This window comes from Limulus polyphemus, unplaced genomic scaffold (genome assembly GCF_000517525.1).
Source record: "Limulus polyphemus unplaced genomic scaffold, Limulus_polyphemus-2.1.2 Scaffold1014, whole genome shotgun sequence".
NCBI lineage: Eukaryota > Metazoa > Arthropoda > Merostomata > Xiphosura > Limulidae > Limulus > Limulus polyphemus.
The window spans coordinates 54,477-78,376 of NW_013666624.1; the positions used below are offsets into that span (position 1 = coordinate 54,477).

At 34.9% G+C, this 23,900-nt stretch overlaps 1 protein-coding gene across 1 annotated transcript in view; it reads left to right on the plus strand.

The window, feature by feature from the left end:
• The first annotated feature begins 2,054 nt into the window (after positions 1 to 2,054).
• The window catches only part of LOC111086313, a 34,208-nt gene continuing 12,362 nt past the window's right edge, over positions 2,055 to 23,900 (plus strand). The window contains exons 1-3 of the mRNA XM_022388723.1: positions 2,055 to 2,198; positions 14,983 to 15,075; positions 23,528 to 23,619. Coding sequence (XP_022244431.1) covers positions 2,130 to 2,198; positions 14,983 to 15,075; positions 23,528 to 23,619 — 254 coding nt within the window. The 5' untranslated portion in view covers positions 2,055 to 2,129. The remainder of the gene's footprint in view (positions 2,199 to 14,982; positions 15,076 to 23,527; positions 23,620 to 23,900) is intronic.

Sequence of the window (23,900 nt, forward strand, 5' to 3'; positions counted from 1 at the left end):
ACCACACTTAGACTAACTCGATGAAAGTATTGTTACCACACTTAGACTAACTCGATGAAAGTATTGTTACCATACTTAGACTAACTCGATGAAAGTATTGTTACCACACTTAGACTAACTCGATGAAAGTATTGTTACCACACTTAGACTAACTCGATGAAAGTGTTGTTAACACACTTAGACAAACATAGAAGTCAAAGGAAACAACAAGGAAAGATAACACATTTTTGTTACGTATTTACGAAGTGAATCTAAGGCCATTTACGTAGACTTTTAGCGATAATATTTATTGTTGTTTTAATATCTTGCGCTTTATAGTATTTGGTCATTTGATTGCGACTGTAGAATCCTCTTCACTTCACTTCATATAGTTGTCACCAGATGTCACGATAAGGCTGAAATATATAAAGGGGAAATATTACATATAGTACAGTAAACTCAACACTTGCTGTTCATCGAGAAACACAAGTGGATCGCCGAGAGTTTGTTATCAATTATAATAAAAACTGTACTGAAGCGGCATTTATGAAACTTGCATCACTTAAATATTTGACAAATCGTTTTCAATGTAGTTAAAGTAACCCATGTATTTTTTTTTCCAATTCGATGTACGGAACCTTCATCAAACTTTCTATCGTCCGGAGGCTCATCTGTAAGCTTAAGGGCTTATAACATTATAATTCAGGGTTCAATCCTCGCGAAACCAGTCCACTGTGCAGTTTTGCTCTACGATAATCTAATAGTCAGACTTTCTGTCATAGGAAATCTGTGGCCGCATTAGCATTTTTAAAAGTTTTAAAAATCCTTATGTTTTTTTTTATTTTTGGTTGTAACAAAGAATTGAGCTGCAAGCAAAGTTAAAAGTCAATAATACAAACAAAACTAAAATTGAATAGTTAACGTAGACTGTAAATAACGGGAAATAAACCTATCGTAATTTGTAATTAGCATATTTTCTTCATATTTGAAACTCGCGGGTTCGAATCCCCGTTACACCAAACATGCTCGCCCTTTCATCCGTTGGGGCATTATAATGTGACGGTCAATCCCGCAGATAGCCTTCGTGTAGCTTTGCGCAAAATTCATAATCAACAAACAAACATATTTGAATCTGTCTGGGTGATTGTTTTATCGGTCGATTTTTGGCTGTTTATCTGTCTGTGAATCAAGTAAGTGATTAGGTTGCATAACACATTCTATTAACGTGTTAATTGTCTTAGTTTTGTGGACGTAGTTTTTTTCACTTAGGATTTTAGTTTTAAATAATTCAAGTCAGAATGAAAATAAATGTATGAATACTGAAGTTATTGATTTGTGTTATTGTCAGTAGTCTATAAGATCACCTAGCTCTAATTATTAATCATATTTAGTAAGTACTTACCGTAAGTAATGAAGTTATTGAGATAGTGAAGATGTTGCTGTCCCCCAACCCCCGAACGACTTCATTGGTAGGCAAACGTTTCATGATTATTTGCTCTATTTCAGTTCATGGCGGTCTTGGCTTGGCCTAGTGACCTTTTTAACAATCTATATAGGTGTCAAGTTGAGTTATGGTTAGCGCGTGTGGTTTGCGTCACGTTGTCACAAAATCTCGATCCGCACTTTGGAGCCGTGGGTGCGTTACAAGAGTGGCGGTCAATTCCCACTATTAATGAGTCAAGAATTGGCGGCGGGTGCTTTTGACTATCTGCTTTCGGTCTCGCCTATCCGTTCAAAATTAGGAACGGTAACGCAGATAGGCCTTTTATAGCTTTGAACAAACAAACTTTTGGTAGGAGTAGGAGTGGCCACCTGCTGGTGGTGGGTATAATCTCACTTTTGTCTGTGAAGAGTTCGTGCTTATTGGTTTTCGCCACCCTTTCACTCAGGCTCGTGGGACGTGGCTCGCGCACGCTGACGTCACTGTGAGGTAAATTTTACGTAGAACTACTCTGTGTCGTTAGTTGAGACGCGTTGGGTTTGGACCGATATTGTACAGATACGAGCTCCTAACAAACTCTGTCTATCTATCCAGTTGAGATACACTGAAGAGGTCCTCCAAATTACGGGAGCTAACTCCGGATCAGTGCTTCTTGATGCGGTGACAAGAGATTTCCAACCATAAAGACGTTATCTTATCCAGATCGACAATGTTAAAACGTGTTCACTCGCACATTAAGTCTCGAAAGCCCGCATTTCTGGAGGTGAGCCTATCAGCGGTAAGGAGCAGCTTATAGAATTGAAATCAAACTTAACTTCTTTGTTAACTTCTTGCATCCTCCGTAAACAAGTGTTTGCATCTCTCCTAATACAGAAAACAGATCAGTCAGTCTTTACAGTTTATAGACGTATTTACGTATCTTCAAATTGTAAGGGGGTCCGGGGTTCGAGAGGTGATGCCGATAAAACGCTTCGCACTTTCAGCTGTGAGCGCGTTATAACGGCTAATCTCGTATTCGTTACAGAGAACTGTACAAAGCCACCGTGGTGGCGGGTGCTACTGGCTTACTGCCGTCCCTCAAGTTAGTATATATACTTTTAAATTAGGGACGGCTATATCTGAGCTTCAGGGATCGCTAACGATCGTTTATCACACGTTTGTGTAAGGTACCGTCCAGATTATAAAATGCTAATTCATTAATCAGAAAATCAAGAGAGAAATATATATATCCTGATTATAAACGTGCAAGTTTAAATTCTGGCTACCTGTTACATTAAATATTCGAACAGTTCTATATTCTGGATGCAATGTTACAAGAATTCGAGATTTTGAATATGCCCTATAAAAAATAAGTTAAAGATGATATTTTAAATGTGACACATTAGAAGACACAATAAATATCCAACTCAGAGATTTGCTTTAAAAGTACATTCCGTTACTCAAATAAACCTAAACCTAACCTAACGCTGCTTATAGCGACAACGGTAAAGCATCGCATCCAGAATCTATAACAGCTGATTTAATGACGCATCGTCTTCAGAATCTATAATAGCTGATTTAATGACAGATCGCATCCAGAATCTATAACAGCTGATTTAATGACGCATCGTCTTCAGAATCTATAATAGCTAATCAATGACAGATTGTCATTAGATCAGCTATTATAGATTCTGGATGCGTTCAGAATCTATAACAGCTGGTCTAATGAGACATCGCACCCAGCATCTAGAACAGCCAGTAGCTAATTACATGTCGTATCCAGGATGCTGGGATGTTGAATATACATTGAACTATCTGATATATCCAAAAATCTTGGAAATCCTACAGTTTCTGATATATCACTTCTAAGTTATATATATATATATCATTTTGTGACCTTTCATTCAAATCACAATATTATTCTCTGTGACAAAATATAGTCTAAAGCAAAGTGCGGATTATTATTGTTTTGGAATAGCTAGCTTTTGTTGAAATATTATCTCACAAGTGTTATCAGGATTACATAATGCCTGTAAACTTAAAACGTCACTTATTATTCCAAGGATTTCAGTTGTACATCCGGTAAAATGGTTTCAACGACTACGTAGCATTTGTTCGCAGAGTTTACTAAACTCTTATTATTATTATTTGTTTTTGTACGTAACTACCGTGATGTACGGACAATAATAAACCAAAGGTTCAACTCAACCAACAAAAATACGCTTTTTGCAAAGTTTTGAAGGCAGTCATAATGGAGGGTATACATGTATACAATAAAGGGGGATACAACCAATGAGTGTTATTCACACTGAAATACGGAGACTAAGGTAGCAATGAGTCTAAGAATGCTATAACAGGATCTATATTCTCTCAATGTTTCTACTACACATTCTCCTGAAGAAGACTTGTTGTCCAAACATTTAGAGAAAAAGAGATCCTGTTATAGCATTCTTAGTCTCATTGCTACCTTAGGATCCCGGGTTTAAACCTTTCATTTATCTCGATGTTTCGTCATACGGTGACTGCCTGTACCGATCGCAACTGTACAACTTTATACTTTGGTCAATTAGCAGTGTCGTATCTGGAAAACGGATAAAAGTGAAAATTAGGGAACGTGATTATTCAACACATCGGAGAGCAGATGAGTCTATAAACATTGCCACTGGTGGGTTTATTTTTACATTACTTGGTCAATGTGTTTTCTTTTTTCTCATTTTTAACTAACGCACCCAGTTTAGGACTAATGTTAAAAAAGCCAATTTCAACATTTCCTGAGGAATACAAGCGACTTTGTGTCATAATTCAGTACGGGTAGTGACTGAATAGCATCTCGGTAAACACAGCCTTGATGTGATCCCGTACTCATCTACTCAAGTTAGGCGTTCCTACTTTTGAAAGAGGGAAGGCAGCTAGTTAAAAACCTTGCCGAATAGTGGGGATTTGATCGTCACTCTTATAACGCACCCACGGCCCTAGAGAAAAGAACACGTAACGGATATACAGTCCAGCTCGCTGACCATCGAACCACGTGACTAATAATCTGTCGAGTTGAGATCTGCCTTCTCCTGTGGAGTCGCTGTCTGTTATATTTTAGCGTTGCAAGTCCGAAACTTTCTGCCGTTCCATCGGAGGACCTTGTGGAATCATGCAGGCAGCTTTTGTAACCAGTATCTAAGTGATTTCAGTTTCCTTCAGGATTGTCTTTACTTGATTACTTCTTACAAACTATGGCTACAATTATGCCTTCTTGTAACAAAATTTCTTTTTATCGGTTAATGTTGTTCAGAACTTTTTACTTCATACGCTGTACAGTTTCTCATCTACAACAGCGTAAAGTGAAAACATGATTTTATGTAAATTTATAGGACATGTTTTACTGTGATAACAGAGATATGTGTTCCATCTCGATGTAAACAAAATTGCTTCTCTTGTGATAGAAGTGTGTGTCATAATGATTTGTTTGTTTGTTTGTAATTATGCACAAAGCTACACAATGGGCTATCTGTGTTCTGCCAACCACGGGTATCGAAACCCGGTTTCTAGCGTCGTAAGTCCGCAGACATGCCGCTGTGCTACGGGGGGGGGGACATAATGATAACATTTTAATAGTTATTTGTAGGAACTTGTATTGAGATAGAACATTATATAAATCCAGATGTAATTAGACTATGCTGATTTTACTGTATTATAAAAACAAGATAGAACCTATCTTATTTACGGTAATACTACGTTGTAAGTCTTAAACAAGGCAAACTAAGTCCTGTTCTATTACGTTAGTTAATTAGTTTTGTTGCATTGTACCGTAATATTTAATATTTTATACAGCACTGCTATTGACCATGATGTTTATTCACTGTAATATAAGGCTACTGAAAAGCTGTAATTCCAGCGTCTTCTTGACATGTCGCGCCACCTAGTAGAAAATGAAACCAATTTTTTCAATGGAACTTGCACATAATTTTCAAACTTTATTTAAATATCATCAGTATTTCATGTAATATGTCAGAAGTAATTCATGGAGTGAATTTTATGTCTTATTAGATATTTTTTTTTACGTTTCGTCTTCACGATGGCAGTTTATTCACGTGATAATTTTTTTGACGTTTGGTCTTCACGATGTCAGTTTATTCACATAATAATTTTTTCTACGTTTCATCTTTACGATGCCAGTTTATTCACGTAATAATTTTTTGACGTTTCGTCCTCACGATGTCAGTTTATTCACGTAATATTTTTTTTACGTTTCATCTTTACGATGCCAGTTTATCCACGTGATAATTTTTTTGACGTTTTGTCCTCACGATGTCAATTTATTCAAGTGATAATTTTATTGACGTTTCGTCCTCATAATGTCATTTTATTCACGTAATATTTTTTTTTACGTTTCGTCTTCACAATGTCAGTTTATTCACGTGATTTAAACAAATTATGATTTTCCCGTTTTCCACTATTCCCGTCATATATATTATATATCAAGCATTGATGAATTTGAATCATAATTTGTATTTTATAGGAAAACCAAGTTTCCTTTTATTTAGATAAGCTCAACTGAATCATGTTTGATGAACTCTTAAATTACCGTTGTTCTCTCCCTGTAAGGGTTCACATATTGTATCATCTTGTGTAACTTTATGTTTTTGCGTGTTACAACACTCAGCGTACAGATATAGAATTTACGAAAAACCATTCAATGAAGTTTTTATTTTTTTTCTATGCGATATTTGAGAAGATTGTTTGAATTTTGTTATTATGGGATATTTAACCCACAAAATTGTGAACCCAAAGACAATTTGGTGCATAAACAGTTTAGATCAGTGTAGTTTAAAACAAAACAGTGAAGTCTTCATCGTTAGAAAACACTTGAAGCTACTGTAATCGCCAGTCTCTTTCTTCTTCCTTGGTATCTATTAAATTTTAATATTGAAAGTCATGTAAGGATGATCTATGTATATCTGTTTGTTTGTTTTGAATTTCGCGCAAAGCTACACGAGGGCTATCTGCGCTAGCCGTCCCTAATTTAGCAGTGTAAGATTAGAGGGAATGCAGCAAGTCATCACCACCCACCGCCAACTCTTGGGCTAATCTTATACCAACGAACAGTGGGATTGATCGTCACATTATAACGCCCTCTCGGCTGAAAGGGCGAGCATGTTTGTTGGGACGGGGATTCGAATCCGCGACTCTCAGATTACGAGTCGAGCGCCCTAACCACCTGGCCATGCATATCTGTATCATCCCTATATTCCTGTTTGCATTTTTTTTTCCACTGCCATCCCTACGTCACTTTTACATTTACAAATTGTTTTTATTACTTGTTTTGTGACGTTTTTTCCCCTGACTAAAGTTGGTGTATTCTGTGTGCAATAAATTTTAATATTGTGTGTGTACTAGTTTTTTTACGCCTTCACGTCATACATAATATAGGGGTTGGCTCCCTAAAAACACCGATTGTATAGTGTACAAAGCATTGGGTATTCTACATGTTACAGTCATCTAATGTTCATCTATTATTGGCTGGTAATTCGTGTTTCATCCTGTATTTAAAATGTTTAAAGAAACATCACATTTCTGTTAGAAAGCTAACATGGATAAGTAATGATAAGATCATTTACACAACAAAAATTTTTATTTTGTAATTCTTCTAAGCGATGATACTGCCCAGAAACACAGAGTGGATTTAGGTTTAAACTGACGTTAGTGATAAAGTAATTGTAGCGTTAACTTGACTGAAACAAGAAGAAGAAAGATAAACAATTTGGTGGGTTGGTCAGTTTCTGGTTTGGTATCTTAGCGATGGTTTCTTTCCTTGTTTTTGGGCTTGTTTGGTAGAGAAACAAATGAAAGTGAGTGACAATCATCTTTTAAAGTAAAACTCTCTGTCGTTGTTATTTTTAGCTGTATATTTGTATTATGCCTATTGAGTACCTTGGCCATCCCTACATATAGAGTTTACAGACTCTATTTTATTATAGTTGCATTCGTCTGTTTGTCTGTCCGGAACTTTTCTCACACATTTCTCGGTCAAACGCTACAAATTTCATATCGTTAAAAATGCCTTTGACCGAGGGCTCCGGATTGCCCATTAGCTTGTTCATTCAGAATTACTTTACCTGTTTTTTGCTTAATAAACGTTTTAATGTAACGAGTATGTTACACGTTGACACATTGTCGTTGTCATCGCGTGACGACTGGCTTTGATTTCAACATTAGTATTTAATTTCCAAAGTATTTCACACAAAAACACTTAAACCGCGGGTGATTTCCTAAAAAAAGTAACATTACACTAAGTACAATAGCTATGGGCTTTCTCGACTTATTTAGATCTAAAACACGCATGCGCAGTTTGTTCAAAACCATATGTGAACATGCATTCAGACGTTTGTACATATTCAGCTAAGTTTGCCTTTATTACAACGTTACAATTCCTTTACTTTGCAATAATTTAGTTTCAGTTCGTTTCACAGGCTGCTATAAACACCTTTTAGCTACTTTTTTCTTTAGTACGGGATTTATTCTTGGTTTTTATGAGTTTCTTTGTTTCGACTTATAAAACTGTGTCACACACTGAACGTTCATAGCTGTTTCATACTCTGTACACTATTATAAATACCATTACTATATTTTATTATTAACTTTATTAAATAAAGTTATATCTACGTGAGTTTGTCTGAACCTTTAAAATTGTTCAAATAGACCAGGATTTAAAGATCTAACACATAATACTCTCATAATATTCTCATTTTTCCAATTGAATTTATCTTAGAAAAGATTGGAGAAAATATTATATAGAATAAGAATGGAGAAAAAACACACTTAAAATAGGAGACGCGCTAAATAAGCGATTTGAGTTGTATATTGTAAAGGTAAAAATATTTCTGGCTGTAGGTTTTAACCCTTTAATCACATTTACAGTGTATTTGGAAAACAGTTTATACAGGAAGTCTAATTATTGAAATATCAGCTTCAACAAACGTTCATCAATAATGTTAATGGGTTTAACACAAAAAATCTAACAAAATAAGATGAGTGTTAAGAGCTCTCTAATACGTGCAAGTGGCACAGCGGCACGTCTGCGGACGTACAACGCTAGAATCCGGGTTTCGATACCCGTGCTGGGCAGAGCACAGATAACCCATTGTGTAGCTTTGTGCTTAATTACGAAACAGACAAACAAACTCTAATATGTTACTTGTTGTCGCTAACTCTGTTGTATTATTGTTGTGAAATACGGAATGGGTAGCTGAACAAAAATAAATCCTAATCAACTTCTTCAAATTGTTCAAATAAATCCTAAGTTGTTTAGCGTTCATTTTTATGTCATTTAAAAACTTAGTAACATATATGATAATTTTAAGTTTAATTATATGTCGTCTTTAGAAATATACTAGATGTAACGACAGAACGTGTACAAAGTATACTAGTAGTATGTAGATCAATCATAGATAAAGTACTAGTTCCTAGTATCTAATCAATTACTCTGTTCGTATGAGAACTAAGATGTATTGACTTGGTCGTAAAACTTAATTAATTTCAGCGACGTAATTTAGCGTTCAAACTTCCCGTTTCCAAGATAAACTCCAATGTAAACTGAGTCAAATCGATCCTACGTTACACGGTAAACACAACTTTGAGTTTATAGAGTTTGTTTGTTTATTTTGAATTTCGCGCAAAGCTATACGAGGGCTATCTGCACTTAGTTACATATTTTCATATCTTTGACACGCTTTTAGTCGTCGTGCTGCATCTTCAAGTTCTGGGCGTGTATGTATAAATTAGAAATAGTTAGCTTTTCTTTTGACCTCTTCCTTCACCAGAATCAGCATAAATAAACAAGAAAACAAACCAGTAATGTTTAGAGTTTATTACCAAATTTACCAACTGTAAGAATGTATGGATTATTTATGTTGCCTATCAAAATAACAAGTTTCTTAGATATCGATCAATGGAATGAAAAATTTAGGCAATTATAGAAAATATGACGATATGAGCATGAACCTATGTTAAAATATGTCAATAACTAATGGTCAATATGTGTTTAAACCACTTATCTTAATGTACATCAATACTTCCAAGGTTTATATCTCTTTTGATTGATTATGCCAAAGAATAAAGCTTTTACGAGAGGACAAGACAAGGGTTCTTGTATGGAAATTCATAGACTGTTATATGAATGCTTCTTCTAGTTTGTTATGTTATTGTTGAGGCAATAACCGAATCTCGCTTGTTAATTTATTGTTGAGGCAATAACCGAATCTCGCTTGTTAATTTATTGTTGAGGCAATAACCGAATCTCGCTTGTTAATTTATTGTTGAGGAACTAACCGTATCTCGCTTCTTATGTTACGGTTGAGACAATAACCGTATCTCGCTTCTTATGTTACTGTTGAGACAATAACCGTATCTAGCAGGACTGATAGCCTCAATGTTCAACAATACAGCACTTGCAGTTTAACTTTTCAAGATGATAAGAATAATAAGTTAAAAATTATAAATGTTTTGAAAATATAGTTTTATTGGCCTAAATTAAAATAAAGAATTTACAACTCGGTTCCGTTTTTAAATAATACAGGAGTTTTTTGTTTAGATGTATCACACGTATTCGATGACGAGGAACCCACTTTGAGACTAATAATGTTCTCTCACCAATCCACTACCATAAACCAATCATACCGTGAAACTATTTTAGTATCTGATGATGACAAAACCTTGTCGAAACGTTGTACATTTGCTGTTATGTTAAACTTATATTAAAGTTTTTCTTCATTACCCATTCAAGCCGTCTCCAGCCATTATCACACGTATGTTACACAATTAGTTCTAGTTTATAGCAACCATGAAATAAACACTTTTCATGTTTCAAGTGTGTGTTTTTCACCGTGTTAGACAGATGATTAAGTTGCTAAAACACAAGTATAATATCATAAATTATATGTATAACATCTGTTCTCAATAGAATATGAGTTATTACCATTAGACGTGTATTTTGTGTATTAATAAAAAGACGTAAAATCATTAATGTTGAATTGCTTGCTGTGTTGGCTCTTGCAGCTTCCTAACTAATGTAGTTATTCAAAGTGCAACTGAATTAAGGAAATAATTGTGTTTCGTTCAATTAAGGTTATGGGAACACCAGTTGCTAGGTTACCAAGACAGTCTTGCTAACTTGAATTACTCAGGCGTGTCCTAAATATCACGGGGTCCTTTATCGTTTTAACAGTTTTATGTGTTCTTTCCAAGTACGATATTAAAACCGAAGCCCTAAAAGTTCCTAACTTAGAAAAATCGGTTGCTAGGTTACCATTAGATTTAGATTACAAGTGATTCAGACATTTAAGACAACAATAATGTGATGGTTGCTAGGTTATCATTACGTCTAGATTACAAGTGGTTTGGCTCATATTTTTAAGATGGTGGTAGCATAGTGTTTGCTAGGTTCTTAGGCACTTTTCCGACTAGTTTTAAAAGGATTTCGGAGGAGGGGACTTAATTTAGTGACACGGAAAATATCTTAAAAAACAATATTGGTTAATATTAGGTTTATTATACAATTCTTAGATTTAGTGTTAATGGTAATGTAAAGTAAGAGTGTATTTACGTGGTCAGCCATTTGAAAATTCGTGTGGATTAGAATCAGCCAGAATTAATGAAATATACTGACCCAGTTAACCAAATCTACATTTATTAATATTTCAGTCGGTGGGTAATATAAAAAAGTATTATATTTAGTATTTCAGTAGAATACAAAAATAAATCGGTTTTTATTCAGTTGCATCTGATTTCTCCAAGCCCGTTACCTTGGCTGTAATTTTGAATTTGCAATTACGGATTGGCAAACTATGTTGATAAAATCTTCCTGTCATTGGTTTTAAAATTCAGCTACATTCTAATCATGAACCACGATAGTGGTTCATAATAGGGATCATCCAATTGTTCTTCTTTATCATCATTTCATATTGCTCCGCCAACCTACAGTAAAAATGGCTGTTAGTATTGTAATGAAACCTGGGCAATATTACTAAACGCACCACTGCGGATTGTTTAGGGTAGTTTTCAACGTTTGACTACCTAGCAGGTAACAGCGACTGTATAACCGTTGACACTCAGTCGTTTTAATGTAGTCTGTGGTTTATATGGAGCCTCATAATCATATATACACGCATACGTATATAGCTGCGTGCAGGCCGTGGATGTAATTTAATGTTTATATGACAGGCATGACGCATATTCCATAGTTATGATTAACGTACTGTTGCAACTCTATTGATGTCACGTATCATTTGTTTATATATATATGGGGTTCCTGCCCTTTCGGACACGACGCTGCAGACAGGATCAAAGTTTTTTTATCACTTCATGATGGATTTCGGCCATGTTACACAAACGTCTAAAACGTTATACAAACATCTAGGCTGGTTCCAACAACAGAAATATTTAAGCTGTTGTTTAAAGAATAGCACCAAGCTCCGTTTCGAGCACCGGATTGGCAATTATGGTAATGGCTGATTGAAAATGATATAGATACTGCAGGTAGAGTAGCCATCCTTGAAGCTAACTATAAAGAGTGGCAAGAATCGTGGAAGCAGAAGATGGCGATTCTAGGTGAAGTGAGGCGCAGATTTTGTAGCTGTAAAGTATGCAGTAGCGACGGCCCACCAAAGTTGGGGGGTCATCATAGTGGAAGAGGGTCGTAGAAGTGTCAAGTCCCAAACTCCGTCAGAAATGGAGGGGGGGGGGGAAGGTATATCAATATAATCAATTCATAATCGTTCATTAACATGTTTTCGACCTTGTGGAGTGTGTATCATGTCGCTCTAAGATGAAATCTGACCAATTGAAGCAAAACCTAGCCTAACATAGCTTACTATGGCCTGCGAAGAGGAGAAGAAAGTGGGAAATATAACAACAACAAGGAATATTAAAAATAGTTTATTTGTATATATATATATATATGCTACTATATTATGACACATTGTCTTTTACATGCATACATCTATACAACTGGAAAAATTCATATGACTATCTATATATACGACTTTACAACTTAAAAAACTATATAATCCGTATATATATATACGGAATGGAACTTTTTTTTCAGGAATAAATCGTTCTAGATAGATAAATATAGAGAAAAATATTTGCTGATATTGCGATATGCCAAGCTTCATAAGGTAATTAAATATGATAAGTTGTATTTCAACAACTCCACTGGTGGGTCAGAGGTAAATTCACGGACTTACAACTCTAAAATCTGAGGTTCAATTCCACACACTGGACATAGTACAGATGGTACTTTGTGTTGCTTTGCACACACACACACACACACACACACATAAAGATAAAAGAAAGTGAATTCTACTCATCTGGTAAAATTGTTTTGTCAGAAGACTATAATTGGCAGAATGAAGAACGTTTTTGTTTGTTTGTTTACATGAACAATAACTTTTTATTATCTGTTTTGACACGGTTGAAGTAATGAATCATGACATCTTGTTTACGTTATATTTCAGCCATCGTTCTCAGAATAGAACATGGACATTTCTAAGATGCTGAGCAGCAGAAGAGTTTTCCTTTTATAGAACAATCGTATCGATTGAAAGCTGAACACTATTTTTGAGAGAGAAAACCCTATATGCACGTTGAATATTTCTTTAAACTAATCACGATCCTCGTCGCTACAAAAGAGTGAACCGCCATATTAACTTATTTTTATTCACACGTTGCTAAGGTATGTTTCACATCACTTAGCAACTCGTGGCAGGTTCGTGGTGTATGTACGCCACAGCTAAAAACCGTGCTGACTAAATTTCCCAGTAATATTAGTTGCAATATGTTTTAAAAGGCGTCAAATTTTAACATTTGAAACTATTCATTTTTCAAACATTTTGTTTTTTTAATTTAACTATGTATATTGAGCGACCACTTTTAACTGTTTTATGGATATTTTTTCCCTAAATACTATGATATATATATATATATATACGATAAATTATCTAAACTTAAAATATTGATAAACTAGTTGGAGTACCAGTCCCCTGGACGGAAGTTATGTAGAATCATGATTAATGAAAGGTTATCTTGGGACATGAAAAGTTGCTTCCCTTATATGCATCCAAATCAATCAACACCATAAATTAAAATACTTAGATACCCCCCCCCCTGTAGCAGGCTTAGGACTGTCATTTATAACAGCTTTATTCCAATTGGAGCGGTTTTAAAATGACCAGGTTAGAAAAGTGTGAGGTAATTGTAAAAAAAAAAAAAAGGCAAAAACGCTCATAAAAACTGCAAAATAAAATGTGGAACCGCAAATTTGCATGTATCGGTGCATGGACCTAACAAACCTTCATGCCAAGTTTGGTGAAGATTCATTTACAGGGGGCAAAGTAGTAGTAAAGAACGTCCATAAAAACTACAAAACGAAAAATGCAAAACTGAAACTTTGTATGCACCCCAGCATGGATCTAATGAAACTCCATACCAATTTTGGTGAAGATCCATCCACACCCTGCGAAGAAGTTACCTGGACATATAACAGACAATATACAGTATTATTATATTTATATAGATCATAAAAGGTCCAGAAGCATACTGTTGTCGTTATTTGGAAATGTAACTTTCTTTTATTTGAAAACAAGAGAGTAACTATTTTGTGGATTAATTGGTAATAACGACAGGTGTTATCAAGGTTGATAAATTCTGTGTCAATATAGAACGTTGTGAAATGCTGTTTTCTTGTGCATTGTTTTCTTTTTTTTATGCAAATTACAGAAATTGGTTATCTTTAAACACTGTAAGCGGACTTACAATGTCCTGCAGGTACGAGTTGTGTAAAAATACGAAAAGTAAGTTTAAACCTAAAACGTGGATGTAGAGACTTTCGTCTTCAACTCCATTTTCAGAACGCTTTACCTGTCAATCTCCAAACGGTTTTATAAACTCCGTGGGGAACCTACCGGGATGAAAAGATTAATAATTTATCAGAATCCATGACTTTTAACTTCTAGTTCATCGCTTTGTAGTGAACACAAAACAATTTTAAATTTACAATAAAAAGTTTTAATCCACACTAACAGAACAACACCAAATTTAAATGGCGAAACTAGTTACCATTTGAATTTGGTATTGTTTCGTTAGTATGGATTTAAGTTTTATTGTAAATTACTTTACACGGTCTTGTATATTTTCCTATTTTTTATTTGTAAATTTGTAAAATGTATATCGGACATGATAAGAAAAAAATTAAGTACCTATGTTTACCACTTTCTACACTATCATGCACTTAAAGAGATTGAGATAATTTAATGTAAACTTTAATAATCCCCAAGATATCTGTGTAGTTTTATTTTTTTATTAATCTTTAAAAAAGTCTTTCAATCAGGATATCACTTAATTTCTTGTAGGGCCCGATAATTTGAGTGAAACAAGTAATGTTCACAGTTTCAGATAATCTTATTAATGAATAAAACTAGTAAAGCCAATTATAATCGTCATAAATCACTTTATCAATCAATAAATCAATAATTGTATTTGTAGAAGTTTTACTTTTTTTTATGTTTCCATGATTTTTGTAATTTTTTTTTCAGACCCAAAGAAGTAAGAGCTTAACCCAAATCGACTGCCTGGAGAAACCTAAAATTGCCGCCACTGAACTTAACATGAACAATAACCCGAAAATGGTAGGCAAATATTCACTTAAGCCTACTGCTATATATGATAATTCATATCAATCTTTATCCTGTATTGCCAGGATATTTCATTGTCATAAATACTTACAACTAGCTGGAAGTTATGTAAATTTATGATTAATAAAAGGTAATCTTAGGACATGAAAAGCTACTTCCCTTATATGTAATTGTAAAAAAATGCCCATAAAAACTGCAAAAAATGTGAAACCGCAAATGTGCACGTATCTTCGCATGGACCCCAATGAACCTCCATACCAATTTTGGTGACGATCCATCCACACCCTGCGAAGTAGTTACATGGACATATAACAGATTATTTTGATCGCACGTTAAACTAATACTGGATAATTTAGGAAGTAATTTAGAAATGGCGAGGTCATTCAAGGTCAACTTCAAGGCCATGTCGTCAAACTTATATCAGTTTGCATCATAAAACAATAGAGTCAACTGGAAAGGTGTATACAATAAGAAATGAAACATTTTAAACAAAAAATCGATCGACCACAAAAATAATTATAGGCATGAAAGATAAGGTGAACATTCTAACAATAGTGCAGAAACTGATATACAAGCAACAGCTGTATTTTAAAGTGCTGTTGTGAAAGATCCCAATATGGCGGCTTCCTTTGACAATATTGGTTGTTTACCGTGGTTTGTCGGCATGACGTCTATTCGTAAATTGACACATTTCCTGACATCGGATGTGATATGGGAAGTACTTGGCATAAAATCTGGCAGCAGTCCAAGCATTCAGGTGACAGTTTTTGTGTTCGTTTTAGCGCGAAGCTACGCAATGGGGCTATCTGCGCTATCTGTCCACCACGGGGAATCGAGCCTCGGATTTCAGTGTTGTAATTTCGTGAACGTACCGCTGATTCACTGAAGACCACTCTCCGTATAGAAGGACCGTGTTAAACTATATTTTAAGATAGCTTTATGCAATGTGGTCGACATTTGAGGAAGGTTTGTTGTGTGTGGATAGCTCTTAGCTAGTGTTTGTTGGAGCCCTAAAAGTTGTTACCAAAAACACATGACCACTTTATCAGTGGCTCTATTTGAAAAAAACCAGTAGGACTATATTAGTAATAGTGTGAAATTTCTCTAGCATAGCTGTTGTTTGTTACTAAGTACAAAGCTACACAAAGGGCTATCTGTGCTCTGCCCATCACGGGTATCGAAACCCGGTTTCTGGCGGTATTAGTCCGCAGACACTCTATCATAGTACATTACTAAACAATTTGTTATCAGATTGATTGCTCCGGCAAGAGACACTAATGACCGAGTCTTAACACAAACTAAAAAAAAATAAGTTAAAAAGCACCGGTTCAAGGATTAGTCCGATTTTACAAAGGATTGAAACTTGAAAAAAAAAATGCTTATTTTTTCCTGTTAATGAATGGTGAAGAATACAAAAGCAGCTTAAACAATGACTTATTTTGGCCATCGATATTACCAGACCTTGTTTTATTCTACCTTCTATAAAACTGTTTGTTTATTGTTAAGCGCAAAACTACACAATGGGCTACCTGTGCTCTGTCAACCGTGGGTGTCGAAACTCGATTTTAAGCATTAAAAGCCCCCAGACTTACCCCTGAGCCACCAGGGGGTGGAATGTATAATATTTACTGTGGACATTGAATGCACTGATATATCTGCAGAAAAATGAACTTTTGACCTGCCTACTGAAGCGAATATTTCTTTTTTAACTGTAACTTATATATCTTGAAGAAGTCAACGACTGGTAGAATAAGCTCAATAGTTTTAAAAAAATCAATGATCTACGTGGAAGAAGCTGATACGTGTGTGCTCTCGCTCTCTCTTTATCGAAGATTTCATAAACCGCTCACACACACACTCAAAAATGGGTCACGTGCTTTCAATTTACGATTGTGAAAGTACGCAGAATTCGGTTGCAAAAACAAAAAAAAATTCGCATTATCAGGTCATTGCTCTACATATAAACAAGCTCCAAAAAAAGAAGTGTTTTTATTCTAAGTCTTTAAAACGTAAGAAGTGTAGAAGCATGCCTGTGTGAGGTGAAATTAACCTCATATAGGAATACAGAACAACTATAAAACACACGAATAGAATTATATTAAAATAAAACAGCTAGAAAATTAAGTCAAACTAACAAACTTTTATTTGTGTATTTTAAAGTTATTTTGTATTCCTATTCAACCTGTGCATTAATTTTTTTTTTGAGTGGGGGGGGGGGATGTATCTTAATATTAGTCCTTACGTCTTCACTGTCCGTATTATGATTCTTGGAAAATATTGACTGTCTGTTAGGGGTTTGAACACCATGAGTCTAAAAGGAGGATGTATCTTAATATTAGTCCTTATGTCTTCACTGTCCGTATTATGATTTTTGGAAAGTATTGACTGTCTGTTAGGGGTTTGAATACCATGAGTCTAAAAGGATGATGTATCTTAATATTAGTCCTTACGTCTTCACTGTCCGTATTATGATTTTTGGAAAGTATTGACTGTCTGTTAGGGGTTTGAATACCATGAGTCTAAAAGCATCTTAGCTGCACTCCTTTTACTTCACTTCATGAAGCTGAACTGGCTTGATTTATAGCTTACAAAGTATATGGCTTTTTATAATAGATGTATACTAAGCTTGTGCAGATTCATATATCCGCTGGTGTGTTTAGTATCCATTTACCTTCGACGTATCGTCCCAGATGTTCCTATGGTGATCTGTATAATTCATCTTACTGGGAGTTACAATTCGTCAAAATATAACAACATGATAAAGGAATAACATAGTGTCTGATTTGATGAGGTTGATATTTTAATGCAACTTGCATCTGATACGCGACAACTGTTTGCGATTATGATGTGGTATTGAAATTGCGTTCTTATCTCAAGTGCTTATGTTTTTAATTGCTTTAACTTGTGTTTTATTCTTGTATCGGTGCAGGCTGCTAATGAGGAATTGTTTATTGCTAAATACAACGGCTTAACAAACATGTTTAAATGTTCGACTTTGCTAAAGCTGTTCATAAGCAACATTATGGCAAAACGCACTTAATAATACACGTGTTTAAACTTTAGTTGCCCTTTGACATAAACAGGTCAAACACCTACTTTTGTAGAGTTTAGGATAAAATGCAAGAAAAATCATCATTAAACTGGGCTGAACATAGTTATGTGATTTGCGTGTCGGGCTGCGTACTGATTGGCTCAAAATACAAGATGTGGTGCCACTGTACACGCTCCGTACTTTCAGCTGTGGTCGGTTTTAAAAAAGGGGGTCAGTTCCATTATTCGGTTCAAAGACTTAAACAAAATCCTTTGTGTCGGCAAGTGCTTAGTTTGAAATGTAATAATGAGTAATTAAAATCAAGTTTTTAAGTAGCTCAATCTGGGGGATTTACCATGCTGGGATTCCAGTGACCATAAATGTTTAGATGATGACTTTAATTATTTGTCCGTTACTACGCTGTTATGTGTTTATTATTGCTTTTGTTTTCGAATTTGCACAAAGTACTTCTCCTTCATTAAGAACGAATTGTTTGTTTCATTTTTTATTTGCTATATTTTGTGCGCCTGCAATACCAAGCGTAGGGTGCGCGTATACCCGATTCGATTCTATTACTCATCAGGATATCTACCAACCTACTCTCAAATCTAATTATATGCCCAAAATAATGCATTGTCCGTTAAATATATACACATACACTAGTATTCCCCCTTTTTTTTAATATAAGGTACAGAGTTTTAAGGACGACATTCAAAAAGCAGCTTTGAATTGGACACAAAACAATTGTCAAGTGTCTCAAAAAATCGAAAAAATACTTTTTATGAGTGGATGTTTTTTTATGTGAAAGAATGGAATTGATAGAAAACCGAAATGGAAAACATTAAGATTTGTAATCTAAGAATCGTTCGTGTTTCATTCAATCAGAAGCTAAAGACTGGCAAACAATTAGGCTTAACTTCTCTTGGATACAAGTGATAATTACAAGAACTTTTAAATACAAGATTATCGTCTCTTGTACTTTTTACCCTGTGCATATATGGGCAGTATGTTTAATTAGTGAGTCGGCCGTAGTTTAGTGATTATCGTGCTGGGCTGCCGATCGAAAGGTCCGAAGTTCGAACTTTCAGCGTTGAGTGTGTGTGTGTGTTTTGAGAGTGCCAAGCGCTTGTGGTAATGAGTTCTAATGACTTTCCGTCTTCTCTGTGGTAAGTGGTTCAAAATTAGGGCAGTCTGACCTCACCGTTTAGCCCCCCTTCGGGTATAAGGTGACATTAAAGTTGAAAACATCAATGCCACATAATTAATAGTTACTAGAAAGTTATAAAGCAGCTTAAAATAAACATATACATCAATCATTGAAATTGTCCTCATATGTTATCCCTAATTACCACATAAATATATTCAGACTTGTTACAAGTCCTTTAGGCACTGATAATTTGGTTTATTGCCAGTTTTACTGAAATATGTTTAGGAACAGTTTAGTGGGACAGCTATACATGACGCTTAAGAGGCTTTGACTTGGTCATTTAGCTCATATACGTACAAGGTGCCATTCCGGTTTCTGATCTATTTATATACATGTACAAGTATAATAAAAAAAGGTTCAATTTTTGTAAAGACAAGTAAGGTTCGATATATACGTAACCTAGCTAGCTATAGTAATATAGAAAGTTTTATTGTTACAAGAAGAACTGAAACAAAATAATCAAAACTACACAAATGAGTTACTTAAAATTAAAAAAAATTATTACACTTGTTTGTTTCATTTCTTTTAGCTATATTTTTATTCGCCAGCAAAACCAAGCGTGAAGTGCGCGTATACCATATTCGATGTTATTACTCATGAAGATCTCAACCAACCTACGCTCAAATCTAATTATATGCCCAAAATAGCTCATATATATACACACACACACACACTACTATCCCTTTTCGATACAAGAAAAATCATTTGAACCCCAGACGGAAGAGTTCTATGAAAGACTTAGAACGATATGGTTCGTCATTTTTTCTGGAAAAGTCACTTACTTACTTAGATGAAAATTCGTTGAAATAGTGACATTTTGATTCACATTTTGATAAACACATATATAGCGATTTATGCGGCTTCATAAATACAATAAGCTTTAGTTTTCTCACCAAATACTGTGAAGTAATCATTGTTAATATTCAGACATTTTAAAGGTCGTTTTAAACAGGCAATATTTATGGCCGCCATTTTGTGTCATCACGACCCCACTATTAAGTACTACCGTACTTGATATTGATATGTGTGTGTATGTTTATGTAGCCATACCCACTATGAACAATATACAGTAAGTTACAGTCAAAACATGAAATGTAACAGGTATAAAATCAGCTGTTTTACTTTGTTTCACATATTAAATATGATACTGGATCTTTCTCATGTATATTAGTCTTTACGATAATCCTATTATAAATTAATTAATTACCATTGTTTTATAACTAGGTAATAATTACTAACTAGTTTATATCCTATGTTTCGGCATTTAATGCTGTCTCCAGGAAAGTCCTGAGAAAAACTGTGTTTTATTAGTGGCTGAAGTTCTATCCTAGGTCTTTTTGATAAAATAAACAAGCTTTACAATATAAAAGATGCTGAGAAGAAAGTGGAAAGCACATCATTACATCCCTTCTTGAAAATAGATATCCTGATCCTTTACGTTTGTTAGCATCTATCAACCAGAGTTGGCTGGCTTGATTACCACAATTTTTGGTATGTAACTGGAAACTGTTCGACAGTGTACATGGGCTATTTTATTTCAAGATTTGCGCCCGGGATGGGGGATAAAAATACGGTGAAATAGGGCACATTTCTACTTTATTTTAATAGAGTTTTGGCTTTCAATTAACAGACACAAATACTTACTATCTTAGTAAAAAAAACAACAGAAAAATCGACGTTTTTTGGCACAATGAAAGGTAAAATCATTATTATTAGTTACAGCCGACTAGTTTCGGTAACACAGTTACCAGCATCAGAGTTAGTGTTACCGAAACTAGTCGGCTGTAACTTATAATAAATATTTTACTTTTCATTGTGCCAAAAAAAACATCGGTTTTTGTTTTTTACTCTTAATATAGTGACACAATATGCCTGAAAAGAAATTATAACACAAATACGTAATTAGTTAAAGAGTCAATTATTACATTCTACAAAGCATCATTAGGGATTTAATAACAGAAGAAAGGGAAGAGTTATCCTTAATACAACTTTTTCTGCCTTAACCGGTACTCTCAGTTAGTGAAAATAAAGACGATACGCACTAAAAACAAGTAGGAAGAAAATTACAGATACTCATCCACATTCCCCTATGTCAGAGGGAATCTCTCCAAAAACATACAGGGGATATGTAAACAGCATAAAGACCAGCTTAGAAGGTGATGCCAATAAGTATTACGTCGTTTACACTAGCCTGCTGCCCAATAATTGCTTCAAGGAGTCACATTATTCTGCAGTAACACAGCAGCTTCTGGACTTGCAGATGTTTGTATATTTAGGAGAAAACAGTAGCGTAAAAGATCTAAAGAATGAATATTGGAGGAAATACAAGTAAAAGTTGTAGGAATAATTAATGTAAATGGCAGGAAAATATAACGTAAATCGAACAAAATATACAAAAAAAAGATAGAAAAGACAGAAGCAGGAAATAAGTGGGGAAAATTTGGAAAGAGAGTAGTAGGATCAGTAAAAAGAGATGAAAAAAATCTAGGTAAAGAGGAATTTAAGATGGAATTTACTGTTGCAGTCCAAACTTATTTGTTTGTTTGTTTTGAATTTCGCGCAAAGCTACACGAGGGCGATCTGCGCTAGCCATCCCTAATTCAGCAGTGTAAGACTAGAGGGAAGGCAGCTAGTCATCACCACCCACCGCCAACTCTTGGGCTACTCTTTTACCAACGAAAAGTGGGATTGACCGTCACATTATAACGCCCCCACGGCTGAAAGAGCGAGCATGTTTGGTGGGACAGGGATTCGAACCTGCAGATTGTGAGCCCAGTCCAAACTTAACATTGCCAATCGGACGAAACGAACCAAAGAAATGAAATACAAATAATTACTCATTCAAAAAACAAAATGTGTGAATCCCAATGTATCATTCGATTTAAATTTACCACTATCACCGAGTTATATACTGGTTTTGAGGAATTTCACTCTCCTTTAGTAATAACCCTCGACTAAGGAAATAAAACTAGGGTTAATTTAGTGGTGGAATGTTATATGTATGGTGTTTACAGGTGATTTTTGCTACCACAGTGAATCTATATTTACTAGGATTTCAGAATATATATCATTAATGGCTCACTATGGTGAGTAAAATATATCTCAAAACACCATAACATTGACATAGTGGTCTCGTACAGTTTAATTTGTTACTTTGGAGTGGATCACGGAGTTTAAAGTGCTTCACATTGCTTATTTACCATGGTTAGATGTCTTTGAAGACACTTGGATGTTTCACACTTGAGGTGAACTATCAGAAGAGTGGAAGCTTGCTGATGATTGCCCACAGCAATCCACATCACCTTCAATGTCACCGAGCACATGTCCAGAGGAACAATGACATGTGAAACATTATTGTTTAGGTGGTTTTACAGATGAGTCACCTTGTAGCTAATAATCGGTGCATGGCCAACTGGAGAGAATCGAACCACATTTTATTTCTAAGAAATTGGCTCATAAGGCAATGAATGATATGTGTTCCGACTTCTGTGGTACCTTTAATGTCAAACATAATAGGGGCCACACCTACGACCGTATTTGGCCATGACTTCAGCCTAACGGATAATAACGCCCGCCTACACGTGTCAAACTGTTTTTATCGACACGCTCCTAGAACAAAAGACTAAATAGAGGACTGAAGGTTCATTGGACTTCTGTCGTAACGAGCATGTATGAAAATATCTTGGTAGAACTCGTTGTATTCTCTCAAGTGGCTCAAGCTACAGAAACAGGTCTTTCATAGAATAAAGCACTTTGATTTTAAGTATATTAAGTTGGTACCAGGTACCCTTGTTGTTCTTGATCATACTCCATTTTGAAGAAAAATGTTTTATGAACTGTATAGACGTCAAGCCACCTCTACCAAATGTTCATTTACAAGATTACGATGAATGATGACGTCATTTGTATTTCAGGTCACGGGATCAATTATCAAATGCCTGATTTGCTTTAAAATGAGCTTAGAACACGTCTTGCCTTGTCGAGGCTAAAATATTATAAATTCAACTTACCCTTTAAATGTTTTGTGTAGTGTATTTTACATGAAAGGCATCCGCTTTGTCGTGTTTTATTATATTAGATTTTCTTCAGATTTAAAAGTTTGCGTGTTTTATTTATCAAATGATAGATTTTATTTCTACACGAAACAAAAAAAAACTATTTTTGTTCCGTTTAATGTTAACTAAATGCTATTATCTCTTCATCTGTAGACGGCGAGATTGGATCATTTCACAGTCTCCTTAGAAATGTTTGATGAACCCACAGTCGAGAAAATACCTGCTACCAGTGGAGTGTGTTTGCGGTATGTTATATTATTATTATGTTATTCAAAAGTTGTTAACGTACACTATACATTAAAGTGTGAAAAAATGCCTTTCTACAATAGAGTGATACACCTATGGATGATCAGATATACACAGATCATCCCTACATGACTTTCAATATTAAAATTTAACGTTACACTGTCAAATGCATACTTGACTGCAGTTGGAAGTTATATATTCCAAACTGTTGGTATGTAGTTTGTTTATCATGATACTGGTCATGTCAGGATAGGCATCAATATAATGTAACTAAGAGCCT